The sequence below is a fragment of the Aquarana catesbeiana genome, linkage group LG09 (genome assembly GCF_042186555.1).
Source record: "Aquarana catesbeiana isolate 2022-GZ linkage group LG09, ASM4218655v1, whole genome shotgun sequence".
Classification (NCBI taxonomy): domain Eukaryota; kingdom Metazoa; phylum Chordata; class Amphibia; order Anura; family Ranidae; genus Aquarana; species Aquarana catesbeiana.
Genome location: NC_133332.1, coordinates 251,348,064 through 251,365,137, shown reverse-complemented (window position 1 = coordinate 251,365,137; position 17,074 = coordinate 251,348,064). Strand labels below are relative to the sequence as shown.

Genomic DNA, 17,074 nt, shown 5'->3' with positions numbered 1-17,074 from the left:
TCCAGTAGTAGATATACCAGGTAGGGATCAAGCAGAAGTGTTGTCAGTAAACAAGCTGAAGGTTGGTAACAAGTGGTTTCAGGTTGGGATCAAGCAAAAGCGTAGTCAGTAAACAGGCCAGAGGTTGGTAACAAGTGGTCCCAGGTTGGGATCAAGCAGAAGCGTAGTCAAGGAACAAGCCAAAGGTCTGCAATGAATGGTAGCAAAGATATAGACAGAAGCAGGAGAGACAAGGGCGAGATATTTGCTAGAGAGCACAATAATTTGGCAAACATGAAGTGCAGAGACATGGCTTAAATCGGGAAGTTCGTTGGAGGAGCAAAGAGTTCAAGGTTCAAGAAAAACAGGGTTATGGCAAGATCATTCAAGGAATTGTCCAGGGAGCTGTTTAGCATCCCAAGTGGCTTAGCAAGAAGAGACATTGCCACACACAGCAGAGGTCGCAAGTTCATACCCGGGTTCTGCCACTTTTACTGACTTGAACCAACTTGTGGTGCGCTTAGCTCCTTCCACTGTCCGTGAGGAGGACATGTAACATCTCCTTCTAATGTAGTACAAGGCAACTGTCATGGATTTGCTGAATTTAGCACAGTTGCAATAATGCCTGGCAATCATAAGCATCCAAAAAAGATTGAGAACATCTTGGTGGCCAACAAATAGCAAAACAATCCATAAATGAGAACGGCTTCTTTGAAAACTTTGATAGGATCCCTTTAAGTGAAACAATATATGCGTTACATGACCTGTATAGCCCACATGAACTTCTACCTATTAAAACAACTATATGTTGGTATACAAAGACTTGTGTAAACAAGGCCCAAGGTCACGACTGTTGTACCAGGGAGAGACCTACTCTACATTATTAAAGAGCATTGCCAACATGGCCTTAGTCTTTGGACATTGACTTTGCTCTCCCTCCTATCACTGGTGATAACAAGTCCAACACTTATCAAACATAAACTATGTCTTTGGAGATTATACTGTAAATCCAGAGTCCAGGTGATATAATTAAATACTGCTTCCCAGTTTATGAATTGAAGGAAATCAATCTTTGCCGCTAAGTCAATTAAATGTAGAATGGAAGGCCTGATTAGCAGGGTGTAATCTGTTTATCTAGATTTCAGGAAGAGTTATCGCAGAGAATGGTTTAAGTGGCCGGGTTCACAATGCTAACGATATTAAATAGAGGAAAGGTGAAAGCTGCAGTAATTCTGGGTCATGACAGGCTGTTCAAAAATGATGAAAAGCTTTTCCAGGACTTACCCGAATATTAAGGCTCGCCACGACGACGTCTCCTGTCGGGGTGACTATGGGGATATTTTCACAGATTATTCCATTCTCCACGTCCACCACTCGCCCTGGTAATAGAAGCAGAGAATAAAAATCAACCATTAAATAAGCTTTTTATGTGCCCATAGTTTACCATTTTGTGTGCCCATAGTTTATTGAAAAGAGAAGAATTTTTTTTCATATAAAATGTGACTCTAACATTCTAAATGATGTTTACAAGTCAGGCTGAATGAATTCCCAAAATGTCAAGTAGATCTTTCAGTATGCAGACTTTTAGGCCTTGTTTGTTCACATGGGTGTACTTAAGGGTAACTCCACTTTTGTGGAAAAAAAAAAAAATAGCAAACAAAAAAGCATATAAAATAGCTACACAAGTGATATTGTAATTGAATGTTATTAAAAAGGACCTTTCCTTTTCAATCTGCAGTGCTGCAATTTTCGAGAATATACAATATGGCTACCTGGAGGCATTTTGCACACCGATGTACAGACCACCCCCCCAGCCCCCCCACCCTGCATAATTTTCTGCTTGTGTGATTGGCTTACTGATTTTCCCAGAAGTCTACACTAAGATACAAGTCTGATTTTGGGCATTACTTACATTACTTCATGCAAGATTGTTTATTTTTAGCGCAACTTATTTTAACATTGTAGATTTTGGGCATTCCCTGCAACAAAAATGTCATTTTTGGTGAGATACTCCCAAAGGGAAATCAGGTCTAAGGGGATGCAGACCTTGCCACTTTCCTCATTAGAACCCTGCAAGTGCAGCAGCTGACTGAGAATTATAAAGGCAGTCCCATGTCAATTGGGACACAGCTGAAACCCCACACTGTCTGCATTCTGGGCTTCGTACCCGCACCGGGACAGCTATCAAATATGGAGCAGTGGCTGTGTCCATGTAGCCACTGAGTCCCAACTGAAATGAATGGGACTGCCTGCACGGCGATGCACTGCTGTCAATGAGAGTAAACAATACCCTATCATTGGTATCAGTGGGGGGAATGGTGTCCCATCATTGGTGTCAGTGGGAGGAATAGTGAAATAGTGCTTCAGCACTGGTGTCAATTAGAGGAATAGTGCCCCATCATTGGTGTCAACGTGGGACGTGAAAGTAATGGTGCCTCATCATTGGTGTAAGTGGGAAAAAGAGTACCTTCCTCCCACTGACACCAACAATGGGGCACTCTTCCTTCCACTGATACTAATGGGGCACGATTCTTCCCTCTGATACCAACAATGGGGCACTCTTCCTTCCACTGATACTAATGGGGCACGATTCTTCCCTCTGATACCAACAATGGGGCACTATTCCTGCCACTGATACAAATGATGGGGCACTGTTCCTGCCACTGATACCAACAATGGGGCACTATTCCTGCAACTGACACCAATGATGGGGCACTATCCCTTCCACTGACATTGATGCTGGGGTACTATCCCTTCCACTAATATCAGTTTTGGGGCACTATTCCTTCCACTAACACCAACAATGGGGCTATATTCCTTCCACTGATACCGATGGGACACTATTCCTTCCAATGATACCAATGTTGGGGCACTATTTCTCCTCCCACTGACCACCAAGCCTGAGCCATTTTCTACTCCCACTGGCCCTCCTAAAGTCTGAAGAACAAAAAATTATCCCTTTTTTAAAAAAGTTTGGAGACCCCTCCTTTAAACAATTCATATTTGGTCTAAAGGGTGGAGAAAAAACAAACTATCTGTGAGCTTCACTCAGCACCTCGTCCCTGGATGAGGGCCTCTCAAAAAGCTCAAGTTTCACAAATGCCACTTGAGCGAGAAGAACCCATACTTGTCAGGTCTGGAACTTGAAAAGAATTCAGATAACGGCAGTGGAAGGGTCCTTGCCAACCACAAAGGTATTTAAAGGACCACTATAGGGGAAGCTCTGTACCCTGGTACATACCTGGAATGATGGCACTCAGTATATGAATTCCTTTTTTTTATTCCTCATGGATTTATTTATATTTTTCCCCCCTTATATTCCGGCTAAAGTGACAATTACAGGGGTTTGGGCAAATCATAACACTGCTGGGGAGGTTACAATGGTCAATTTTTATTCTTATAGTTTCGAGCTTTCCAGAAAAAAAAAAAAAACAAAAAAACAAAAAAAAAAAACGACCTGTCCCTGTAACTGCCTAAAAAGTGTTACCTGGAGCCGGGCTTTTGTTTGTCTTACAAATAAAGTCAATTTAACTTATTGCTGCCCACATAATGAATATGTGCGTCAGCAAGGAAGGTGGGCTTTAAGGGCCGGTTCAAACCCCAATTTCTGCTTTCCGAATGCGTTTCTACATGTGCATATACGCGCGAGTTCCGCTGCATTTTTTTTTCTTCATCTCAATTAAGGACATATGCGTTCCGTTGCGTTCACATGCATGTTAGGGGTGTTCCATACAGAAAAAAAAAAAATGGAGAATGTTCTACTTTTGATGACTGCACTGGTGTGAACTACGGCAATTAAATTACATAGAAAATGCTGTGTATGCAGATTAAAAGCACATTCCATCTAGTGTGACCCAGCCCTTACACCCAGCCACCGCCATATATATACATGGACAGCAGAGCTTTCTGAGCTGGGAGTACAATCACTGCAAACTCCCAGCAGTGACCGAGCTGTCAAAGATAATTCCAGATCATGTGATCACTGCCAAAAACAGTGGTCAAGTGATCAGCTGGTCCTTCCCATCTTCCAGGTGTAAAGACCCCCTTAAAAGGATGCCGAGGCTGAGCAGTAAGGGGTTAAGTGAGAGGACTAGCGCCCCATTATATGTGTCAGTGGGAGGAATGGTGCCCCATCAGTGGAATAGTGCCCCTTTGTTTGTGTCAGTGGGAATATGGTGCGTTTGGGAGGAATAGTGCCCCATCATTAGTGTCAGTGGAGAATACTGGTCCATCATTGGTGTCATTGGGGGGGAATTGTGCCCTATTATTGGTGTCCATGGGGGGGGGGGGATACTGCCCCATCATTGGTGTCAGTGGGTAGAATAGTGACCAATGGTTAGGGTGTTTGGGAGGCATAATGTCCCATCTGTTTTTGTGTTATTGGTGACCCATCACTGGTGTCAGCGGAACACTGGCCCATCATTGGTGTCAGCGGGGGAACACTGGCCTATTAATGGTATCATCAGGAGGCATAGTGCTCGATTACTGGTGTCCATAGGAGCAATAGTACCCCATAATTCGTATCAGTGGGATGAATAGTGCCCCATTGTTGGTGTCAGTGAAAAGAATAGTTCCCCATCATTTATATCAGTGGAAGGATCAATGATGTCTAGAATAAGAATAGTGCCCCATCGTTGGTATCAGTGGGAAGAATAGTGCACTATCATTGGTGTCAATGTGAGCAATATCAACCCCACACTGGTGATGGGAAGAATAGTGCCCCATCTTTGGTTTGAGTGGGAGGAATAGTGACCCATCATTAGTGCCAGTGGGAGGAATAGTTCCCCATTATTGGTGTAAGTAGAAGGAATAGTGCCCCATTACTGCTGTCAGTGGGAGGAATAGTGCCCCATTATTGGTGTCAGTGGGAGGAATAGTGCCCCATTATTGGTGTCAGTGGGAGGAATAGTGCCCCATTATTGGTGTCAGTGGGAGGAATAGTGCCCCATTATTGGTTTCAGTGGGAGGAATAATGCCCCAAGGGCCACTTAAAGACAAATAAAGGGCTTGAGTTATATTATTTTGTGGAGCCGTTTATCCAAGCAGAATATGTGGGATGTTCCTTTGTACATGTTATCTCGCACACACAGGCAGGTATGAACGGAAGTCAAACCGTGTGCCCGTACATCCCATACAGACAAGCAGATCCAATCTGACGAGAAGAAAGAATGAACTATCACAGCACTCCACAGCACCCCCTGGTAGTTCAATGAAAACTACAAGCCAACAGCTGCAAAGGCTGCCGGACCTTCCAGTTTTCCATTCACAGGACACTGAATGAGAGACGCTGGCGGGCAGGAGGAGCCCCATTCAACAACGTTTTTTCTGAAATTGTTACAGCTAGCGGGGGTGGGGGTGGGGTAGAAGATCCCCGCTAGCTTTGGGATCAGGAAGGTGTGGGGGCCGGTCTCTTCATAACATGTAACATGTTACGAAAGGTGAACTTATCCTTTAATTGCACCTAAATACAAGATGAGAGCGGCCCTAGATGAACATATCTAAAGGGAGGATCTGAGAGGTTATGAATAGAATTGTGGAATCTGACAAGTCACAAAGCATATAATTATACATCCGTGTCATTCTCATCGCCCGCAACGAGGGAGTACAAACCCATTTCCTGATCCTTTCCCTGTATATGTGTAGTGAAGTGTATGTCAGGCCAAAAACCATTTTTTTTTCCTACTTTTGGATAGTGTGTGAAAGAATCAGAACCCGTCAGGTTTTTACTGCTATCTGGGGCTCCTTTTGTAAGATTTGCCTTTACTTCCTGTCCAGCTGACAACAGTTTCATCACACAGGAAATGAAGGAAAATTTACAAGGACAGAAATAAAAATCTGAGAGGGTTCTTGCTCCCCCCCCCCCATGAGGGCATGTGGCCTGGCATGCACTTTGTTGGACTTAACCACATAGGGTACCCAGGGGCGTATCTACCACGACGCAAACAAGGAGTTTGCCTCGGGTGGCATTTTTCAGGAGGGGCAGCAGAGGGGCAGAGGTGGCTCTTCAACCATTTCCTATCCTTTCGGTGGTTGTTCCGGGAAGACACCCTACTATCGCTTTTTAGAGCCACTCGATTGCTATTACTAGCAGCAGGAGGAGATGTTGCCCCCCCACCCCTTGCCACCTTACGTGGCTCTCTCGGGCTCTCCTGTCCCACAAGGAGACCTAAAGAAAACCAGTCGGCACGTCTGCCGGCTGATGGGACAGCCAAGCAAAGCTGGGATCGGCTTTGATCGGCTGTCCGGAACAGTAAACTAAAAGCGATGACATGACCGATCTTGGCGTTTTGAATGCTTTTAGCCACTTAAGGACCGAGCCTTTTTTTGAGATTTGGTTAAGTTAAAATAATTTTTTTTGCTAGAAATTACTTAGAACCCCCAAAACATTATATATTTTTTTTTCTAACACCCTAGACCAGTGATGGTGAACCTCTAGGCCAGTGATGGTGAACCTTGGCATCCCGGATGTTTTGGAACTACATTTCCCATGATGCTCAACTACACTGCAGAGTACATGAGCATCATGGGAAATGTAGTTCCAAAACATCTGGGGTGCCAAGGTTCACCATCACTGCCCTAGAGAATAAAATGGCGGTCGTTACAATACTTTTTGTCATACCGTATTCGCACAACAGTCTTACAAGCGTATTTTTTGGAAAAACTACACTTTTTATAATTAAAAAAATAAGACAACAGTAAAGTTAGCCCAATTGTTTTATATTGTGAAAGATAATTTTATGCCGAGTAAATTGATACACAACATGTAACGCTTCAAAATTGCGCCCGCTCGTGGAATGGCGACAAACTTTTACCCTTAAAAATCTCCATAGGCGACGTTTAAAAAAATTCTACAGGTTGCATGTTTAAAGTTACAGAGAAGGTCTAGGGCTCGAATTATTGCTCTCGCTCTACAAATCGTGGTACCAACATGTAAAGTGCCTCCATCCTCCCATGCTCAAGCGCAAAGGGAAACCCACATGTCAGTCCCGCATGTGCGCAAACAACGATCTCCCACACATGTGATGTATCACTGTGAATGTCAAATCACGGACAGTAGTTCTATATATGGCACTTGGACAAATCAGGTCTCAGGATCTAATGAAGAAGCTGCAGCTGTTCACTATCAGCGGCTGCAGCTTCCCCATTAGACCCTGAGACAAGAACGGTAATACTGCGGCTGCGGTGGAACAAATTTAGATGGGGGGGGGCCCCAATTTAGGTCTTGCCTAGGGCAGCATAAAACCAAAATACACCAATGAGTGTACCACATAGTAATCAGACACATTTTAGAAAACAGCTGAATCCCTAGAGTTCAGCATTAAGATTATTGGAGGTAAGCACAAGGCCTGCTTTATGCCAACTGCCTTCAGATGTCCATAAGGTCAAACAGATGACAGCGACCAGCCTTGGAGTAGCTCAGCTCTCAAACTTCATATAAGGCTTGGAATATATTATAAACTACAAGTATACCTTTAATCTCCAGGGGCCCCTCAATGCGGATCCCATGCTGGATGACATCTCCCTTCTTGGGTTTGTCTTCTTCCAGTTCTCCTGGGCGCTTGTAGATTCCATTCTGCACATCTTCGAACACTTCAAACATGTCGTGTACCCGTGCTGTATAGCCAGCCAGCTCGGTCACCTGTCATTAATAAAAAAGCAGTTTTAGCGAACGGCCTATGGGTTTCCAAATCTGTTGGGTTCTGCAATCCTAATAATGTCTTAGAAATGGGGTCTTCAATCTTTTCAGTACAAGGGCCACACTGTAGATCTTACAAATATTCATGGGCTTAAACATCAGAAGCTTCCCCATCACATCAGAATCCCCCCTTTACCATTAGAAGTCACCTCTTTCATATTAAAAGCCACCCATCAAACCAGAAGCTCCCCCATCAAACCAGAAGCTCCCCCATCAAACCAGAAGCTCCCCCATCAAATCAGAAGTCCCTCATCAAATCAGAAGTCCCTCATCAAATCAGAAGTCCCTCATCAAATCAGAAGTCCCCTCTTTTACATCAGAAGCCCCCATCACATCAGAGCCCCCACTTTAACATCAGAAGCCCCTCCGCCCTGCCATAACATTAGAGTCCCCTCTTCACATTAGAAGTCCCCCACATCATATCAGAAGCACCCAATCATATCACAGTTGTTGCGGGCCAGGTAAAATTTTGTAGAGGGATTCAATGTGGCCCCCAGGACCTAAATTTGGAGACTCCTGTCTTAGAACAATGTTTTAAAAGGGGAGATCACTCAGGAATGAGGTGGAAGTGGCCAGGTGTGCCTCATCTCCAGAACTTCCAGTATCTGTGTGGTGGCAGGTGGCGCTATCAATGTAAAAGCAGAGAGATCATTTAAAAATAAACACACAAGCAAAATAGTGGCCAATTTGTGAATGCTGCACATCCCTGAGACCAAGCCATGAGTGCTGCCTTGGGGATTAAAAGATGCCATGCTGATCCATGTCTGGGGAAGTAACCACATACAGTATACACACACTAGTATATATATTGGGACGCCTGCCTTTACACACACATGAACTTTAATGGCATCCCAGTCTTAGTCCGTAGGCTTCAATATTGAGTTGGCCCACAAGTGTGGACGGCCTTCCCAGAAGAGTTGAAGCTGTTATAGCTGCAAAGGGTGGGCCAACTCAATATTAGGAGTGTGTCTATAGGAATGTTTGATCAGTCTTCCAGAAGTGTGTTTGTGAGGTCAGGCACTGATGTTGGAAAAGAAGGCCTGGCTTACAGTCTCCACTCTAATTCATCCCAAAGGTGTTCTATCGGGTTGAGGTCAGGACTCTGTGCAGGCCAGTCAAGTTCCTCCACCCCAAGCTCGCTCACCCATGTCTTTATGGACCTTGCTTTGTGCCGTGGTCCAAATCATTTGGTGGAGGGGCGATTATGGTGTGGGGTTGTTTTTTTTAGGGGTTGGGCTTGGCCCCTTAGTTCCAGTGAAGGGAACTCTTAAGGCGTCAGCATACCAAGACATTTTGGACAATTTCATGCTCCCAACTATGTGGGAACAGTTTGGGGATGTCCCCTTCCTGTTCCAACATGACTGGTCACCAGTGCACAAAGCAAGGTCCATAAAGACATGGATGAGCGAGTTTGGGGTGGAGGAACTTGACTGTCCTGACCTCAACCAGATAGAACACCTTTGGGATGAATTAGAGAGGAGACTGCGAGCCAGGCCTTCTCATCCAACATCAGTGCCTGACCTCACAAATGCGCTTCTGGAAAAATGGTCAAACATTCCCATAGACACACTCCTAAACCTTGTGGACAGCCTTCCCAGAAGAGTTGAAGCTGTTATAACTGCAAAGGGTGGGCCAACTCAATATTGAACCCTATGGACAAAGATTGGGTGGGATGTCAGTAAATTTCATGTGTGTGTTATGGCAGACGTCCCGATACTTTTGGTAATATAGTGTGTGTGTACATTATATATATATTTATATAATATACACACACACATATACACACACACACACATGCACACACATATATATACACACACACACACTTCATGAACCAGTCCAGAGCTCTTTCTTCCTCACCTCTTTATAAGAGGACATGACTCTTTCAATAGCGTCAGCAGCGGCTGTCAGAAGGTTCCTCGCGGTGGTGAAAGCTTCAGCTCGTTCACTCACTAACTCCTCTTCCTTCATCTCCATAGCGGCCTTTTTCACTTCCTCTGAATCTGAAGTATAGATCACAGCAAGATGTCACAAATCAAACACTGGGATCATTTGTATTATTAGTTTAGTGTGGAACTATGAGCAAAAAAACAGAACAAAAAATGACATCTATGATACAGACTGACAATAGCATTTACACATCAGTCCGTGTTTCCAGAGTCCCCTATGTCATATAGTTTTATTACCTCTTGATCCTGCCAGCAAGTGTGAATCCCTGTGATTGGCTGTTACATCAGTCACATGATCAGGAGCCTGTTTCTCTGGCTCCTGGTTGTAAACCTTGCCAGTCAGTGATTGATCGGTCAGTGTGCTGGGAGGGGGCAATAAGCTCCCTCTCAGTACAGAACCCTGGACACATGTGACAGCTGGGTGTTACGGCCCACCTACCTTCCAGCCACATATATGTGTTACACTGTTGTCCTTCCCCTCATTTTTATTATTTCTCCACTGAATCCACTCTGGAGTTTCACTTTAACATTAGAGTACAAGTTCTATTATCACCCTTTTAAAATGCATTCACATGTCATAACTGGAAAACAAACTCCAATACATCTTCCGTGCGCTCATTTTCTGTGTACGGTCCCCTCGAGGAACACCTAAGCATGTCCCAGCTGGTCAAATATTCACAACATGAGGACATCACACAAAAAATATCTGCCGATGTGCTTTCTTATTCTCTATACCTTGTGGGGGTAGAGATCACTAAAACATACTGCATGGAGTAGATGATCTACTCTGAGAATCCATCCAGTAAATCCTTCATCTAAGTGTGGCCACCTACTGTCCCATTTTTGCAAATGATGCAAAAAAGTTTGAGCATCAATTCTGACTGTGGGCCTGTCAAAGAGGTAACTACTTCAGTGCTACAATCCCCCCCCCCCCTTTAACCACTTGAGTACCAAGCCTGTAACTCCCCTTCATTACCAGGCCGTTTTTCAGTTTTCGGTGCTGTCATACCTTGACTGCCAATTACTCCATTATACAATACTAAACTAAACTATACTAAATGTTTACTATACTAAATGTTTACTATACTAAACTATACTAAATGTTTACTATACTAAACTATACTAAATGTTTACTATACTAAACTATACTAAATGTTTACTATACTAAACTATACTAAATGTTTACTATACTAAACTATACTAAATGTTTACTATACTAAACTATACTAAATGTTTACTATACTAAATGTTTACTATACTAAATGTTTACTATACTAAACTATACTAAATGTTTACTATACTAAACTATACTAAATGTTTACTATACTAAACTATACTAAATGTTTACTATACTAAACTATACTAAATGTCCGCCGCAATGTTGCAATACCACTAAAAATCGCAGATCACCGCCATTACTAGTAAAAAAAAAAAATAAAAAAATAAAAATGCCATAAATCTTTCCCATAGTTTGCAGACGCTATAACTTTTGTGCAAACCAATCAATATACACTTATTGCGATTTCTTTTACCAAAAATATGTAGAAGAATATATATTGGCCTAAACTGATGAAGAAATTTGTGTTTTTATAAATGTTTTTGGGGATATTTATTATAGCAAAAAAAAATATATTCTTTTCAAAATTATTGCTCTTTTTTTGTGTATAGCGCAAAAAATAAAAAAAAACGCAGAGATGATCAAATAAGAAAGCTCTAATTGTGGGGGAAAAAAAAAAGGACACAAATTTCATTTGGGTACAGCATTGCATGACCGCGCAATTACCAGTTAAAGTGACGCAGTGCCAAATTGTAAAAAGTGCTCTGGTCAGGAAGGGGGGGGGGGAAACCTTCCAGGGCTTTATTTTAACCACTAATCACATTTGCAGTTTTTGTTTTTATCCAGCTGTATTTACTCAATGCAACTTATAACATCCAAGTGAAAGACATAACAGCAACATATCAGAAAGAAATAAAAAAAATAAAAAAAACTGAATCATGGAGTTGGAAAAAGGCTCACCCCCTTATGTCAGTATTTTGTTGAACCACCTTTTACTTTAATTCCAGCCTTTAGTCTGTTGGGATTTGTCTCTAATAACTTTGCACATTAAGACTTTGCAATATTTTTCCGCTCTTCTTTGCAGAACCAGTTCAGTTAAATTTGATGGTGACCGTTTGTGGACTGCAGTCTTCAAGTCATTCCACAGATTTTCAAAGGGGTTTAAGTTGGGGCTCTGACTAGGCCATACAAGGACATTCAAAAACACAATCACCGAGTTTGAAAAAAGGATCACCCACCTCCTAAAAATGACTTGTAAACTCAATCAGGTGTAACTAATCACCTTCTCAATGGCACACAAAGCCATTTGACTTTCAACTGTGATCAGCTGTGGTCATTTTGGTTAGCTCAGCATGAATAAAGCTTTCCTGGAGCATTTCAGTCCTTGGTAATGCAACTGAAGCAAACAATTAACTATGAGTGGCAAGGCACTGTCAAAAGATCTCCGGGATGATAAAGTTGTGGACAGGCAGAACTCAGGAGATGGATACAAACAAATTTCAAAGGCTTTAACAATGCCAAGAAGCACACATGAAGTCTATTATTAAAAAGTGGTAGAACACAGACCCTCCCTGGATCAGGATGTCGCTCCAAACTGGATGACGGAGCCAGGAGGAAACTGGTCAGAGAGGCTACCAAGAGGTCTACAGCAACTCTGAAGCAGTTGCAGGAATTTATGACAAGGAGTGGTCATTGTGTGAAAGTGACAACAATATCACAAATACTCCACAAACGTGGCTTGTATGGGAGGGTGCAAGAAAAATGCTAATCCAGAAAGGGCACATGCAGTCATGACTGAGCTTTGCCAAAAGGCACCTTGAAGATTCCGAGGCCACATGGAAAAAAGTGGTCTGGTCAGATGAGACTAAAATTCAATTATTTGGTCTCAACACCAAACGATATGTCTAGCGGAAATCCAATACAGCTCACCATCCAAATATCACCATTCCTACAGTAAAGCATAGAGGTGGTAACATCCTGTTATGTGAGGTGGTGGTAACATCCTGTTATGGGAGGGGGGGTGGTAACATCCTGTTATGGGGGGGGGTGGTAACATCCTGTTATGGGGGGGGGGGGTGGTAACATCCTGTTATGGGGGGGTGGGGTGGTAACATCCTGTTATGGGGGGTGGTGGTAACATCCTGTTATGGGGGGTGGTGGTAACATCCTGTTACAGGGTGTTTCTCTGCAGCAGGGACTGGAGCACTTGTCGGGATAGAAGGAAAAATGGATGGGGCAAAATACCATCAAATTCTTGAGGAAAATCTGCTGTCCTCTGCCAGAAAGTTGTCAATGGGAAGGTGGTTTCCCCTCAACATGACAATGACCCAAAGCACACAGCAAACATGGCCACACAGTGGTTGAAGGAGAAAAGAGCTGAATGTCCTTGTATGGCCTAGTCAGCCCAGACTTAAACCCCATTGAAATTCTGTGGAATGACTTGAAGACTGCAGTCCACAAACGGTCACCATCAAATTTAACTGAACTGGAGCAATTCTGCAAAGAAGAGCGGGCAAATATTGCAAAGTCTAGATGTGCAAAGTTAGTAGAGACAAATCCCAACAGACTAAAGGCTGGAATTGGAGGAAAAGTTTCAACAAAATACTGACAAGTTGGGGTGATCCTTTTTCCAACTCAGTGGTTCTGTTTTAAATTTTTATTTTTTTTTTTTTTATTTCTGACATGTTGGTGTTTTATCTTTCATTTGGATGTTATAAGTTGCATTGAGTAAATACAGCTGGATAAAAACAAAAACTGCGTCAGTTTTTAAGTCCAGGCTGCAAATGTGATTATTTTTACCACTTCAGACCTGGAAGGTTTTACCCCCTTCCTGACCAGAGCACTTTTTACAATTTGGCACTGCATCACTTTAACTGGTAATTGCGCGGTCATGCAACGCTGTACCCAAATGAAATTTGTGTCCTTTTCTTCCCACAAATAGAGCTTTCTTTGGGTGCTATCTGATCACCTCTGCAGTTTTTCTTTTTTGCGCTATACACAAAAAAAAGGCGACAATTTTGAAAAAAAAAAAAAAAAAAATGTACTTTTTGCTATAATAAATATCCCCAAAAATGTTTAAAAAAAACAAAACAAAATTTCTTCATCAGTTTAGGCCAATATATATTCTACATATTTTTGGTAAAAAAAAAAAAAATCTTCATTTCAGAAAATGATTTTGCAAGGGGGGGGGGGGGGGATTCTTTTTTATACCCATTGTAAATGTAATGATTTTTTTTTTTTATTCTGTATGAAATCAAGTTTCATTTATCACACCCAGCAGCCATATCCTTACCACTTTGCCTGTAGCCCGTAGCGGTGATAATGGGAACGGCTACCATGACAAGGCCGGAGGCGCTCCATACGTACTTCATGAGAAACTGTTCCAGCATGACATACCACAGTCTCTCCAGCAAGATGAGGTTGATCTGTGAGGACAGGTCCTTGTAGCATTGCTGCAAAAGGGACATCTCCACCTAGAAATGCACAGAATATAAAATCATCACTCAAATTAACAGCACAGTTTTGACCAACAAAATAAAAATCACATCAAAAGTCGCAGGCAAAGGGCAATGGCATGGAATGACCCAGAGCGCCTAGAAGTCAGTCTGACCAGCCAAAAACAACAGCCGATTATTTATTAGCTGCAGGAAGATAAAGATATTTGTGTTTTTTAGGCTGTGATTAAACACTTAAGGACCGGGCCTCTTTTTGAGATTTGTAGTTAAAACATTTTTTTTGCTAGAAAATTACTTACAACCCCCAAACATTATACATTTTTTTCTAACACCCTACAGAATAAAATGGCGGTCGTTGCAATACTTTCTGTCACACCGTATTTGTGCAGCGGTCTTACAAGCACACTTTTTTTTTGGAAAAAATATACTTTTTTGAATTTAAAAAATAAGACAGTAAAGTTAGCCCAATTTATTTATTTTTTTTTTTTGTGAAAGATAATGCTACACCAAGTAAATTGATACCCAACATGCACCACTTCAAAATTGCACCCGCTCGTGGAATGGCGACAAATTTTTACCCTTAAAAATCTCCATAGACGACGTATAAAAAAAATTCTACAGGTTGCATGTCTTGAGTTACAGAGGAGGTCTAGGGCTCGAATTATTGCTCTTGATCCAACGATCGCGGCGATACCTCACATGTGTGGTTTGAACACCGTTTTCTTATGTGGGTGCTGCTCACGTATGCGCTCACTTCTGCACACGAGCTCGGCGGGACGGTGCGCGTTTAAAATTTTTTTTTTTTTTTTTTTGTCTTATTTATTTCACCTTTTATTTTTACACTGTTCTTTAAAAAAAAAAAAAAATTGTTACTTTTATTCCTATTACAAGAAATGTAAACATCCCTTGTAATAGAAAAAAGCGTGACAGGACCTCTTACATATGAGATGTGGGGTCAAAAAGACCTCAGATCTCATATTTACACTAAAATGCAATAAAAAAATAAAATAGTAATTTGAATAAATAAATAAATAAATAATATGACCCTTTAAGAGCTATGGGTGGAAGTGATATTTTGACGTCGCTTCCGCCCTGTAATGATATGGGGATAGGTGGGGGCCATCTTCCCCTCACTTGTCTCCATACCCAGCCAGCAGAAGGATCCGATCACGAGCGTCGGTGCCCTCCGCCGCTTACTAGAGCTGTCTGCAGCGGCGGAGGCACCGGAGCTCGCCGGGGGGGGGATCGGGAGGCTTTCTGGTGGCCAGATGGTCCCCATTCATCTCTATGAATTTCGGAGGCCCGGGCATAATGTTATGACGTCACGTCCGGGCCGATGAAAGTAAACAAAAATTGGAAAGGCTGAGAGAGTATATTTTTATTTTTTTATCTCAGCCTTTCCAGCCTGGAGGAGAGATGTGGGTCTTACAGACCCCAGATCTCGCTGTAAAGAGGACCTGTCACGCACCATTCCTATTACAAGCGGTGTTTACATTTCTTGTAATACGATTAAAAGTGATCAAAAAATATATTTTTTAAAAGAGAAAAAGTGTAAAATAAAAAATAAAAAGTAAAATAAAGAATAATCATTTTTTTAAATCACCTCCGTCCCCTTGTGCTTGCACACAGAAGCGAACGCATACGTAAGTCGCGCCCACATATGTAAACGATGTTCAAATCACACATGTGAAGTATCGCCGTGTGCGTTAGAGCAAAAGCAGCAATTCTAGTCCAAGACCTTCTCTGTAACTCTAAACCTGTAACTTGTAAAAAAAATGTAAGCGTCGCCTATGAAGATTTTTAGGTACAGAAGTTTGGCACCATTCCATGAGTGCGCGCAATTTAAAGTGTGACAAGTTAGGTATCTATTTACTCGGTGCAACATCATCTTTTACATTATACAAAAAAATTGGGCCAACTTTACTTTTTTTTTTTTATTTCCCCAAAATAACGCATTTGAAAAATTGCTGTGCAAATACCGTGTAACATAAAAAGTTGCAACGACTGCCATTTTATTCCCTAGGGTCTCTGCTAAAAAAAACATATATAATGTTTGGAGGTTCTGAGTAACTTTCTAGACAAGAAAAGATGATTTTTACATGCAGGAGCGAAGTGCCAGAATTGGCCCTGATGGGAAGTGGTTAAAGGGGTTGTGAACCTTCGTGTTTTTTCACCTTACTGCATCCTATGGGTAGAAGAAGGAACCAGCCAAACTCCAGCCAAGTGAAATCACCTGCTGGAATCTGATTTGTAGCCTTCTGAGCGCCATATTTGAGCAACAGTTAATCAAAACGCAGATTTTCAGGAAAACTGCACTAAAATAAATGATGGTGCACACAAACACAATACAGTACCCAGTAGGGGAAAGCGCCTATGGTCAAAGAGTTAGGTTACCGAATATAAAGTACCATCATCCCAAAATTCTACTAGCAAAAGGAGGCAGGAAGTGGGGAGAGCCGCAGTTCGCTGCTTCTGTCGGCAATTGTCCCCACCCCCCACACACAGGAAAAAAAAAAAAAAAAAAACACAAGGGACTATTACGGTACTAAAGATAGTTAGATATTAGTACAAAGGAATGGAGGGAAATAGTAGGATAAAAACTGTATTTTTAATAGAAAGCCATTTTTAAAAAAAAGATATATATATCTAAATATTACAATAATAATCACATATACAGTTGTGATACAGGACAGAGTAATGTATACAACCACATAAATTGCATCCAGTGATAACAGAGATTGCAAAAGTGACTTGGATTCTCGACCGGTTTCGCGGTATTCACCGCTTCCTCAGGAGAGTAAAGTCTATAATGTAGCATAGGAGACAGGTAATGAATATACAACAATTCACAGATGCATAGAATTTTTTAGTGTGGTAATTACAGCGCAATCATTAGATAATACAATAAACAATGAGTACAAGTAGAATATAAAAAGGA

At 41.9% G+C, this 17,074-nt stretch overlaps 1 protein-coding gene across 1 annotated transcript in view; it reads right to left on the bottom strand.

The window, feature by feature from the left end:
* Positions 1-17,074, bottom strand: part of ABCD1 (ATP binding cassette subfamily D member 1) — a 93,233-nt gene that overhangs the window by 40,186 nt on the left and 35,973 nt on the right. The window contains exons 2-5 of the mRNA XM_073600171.1: positions 13,974-14,154; positions 9,536-9,678; positions 7,450-7,618; positions 1,264-1,358 (exon numbers count right to left, since the gene is read on the bottom strand). Of these exons, the coding sequence (XP_073456272.1) occupies positions 1,264-1,358; positions 7,450-7,618; positions 9,536-9,678; positions 13,974-14,154 (588 nt within the window). The remainder of the gene's footprint in view (positions 1-1,263; positions 1,359-7,449; positions 7,619-9,535; positions 9,679-13,973; positions 14,155-17,074) is intronic.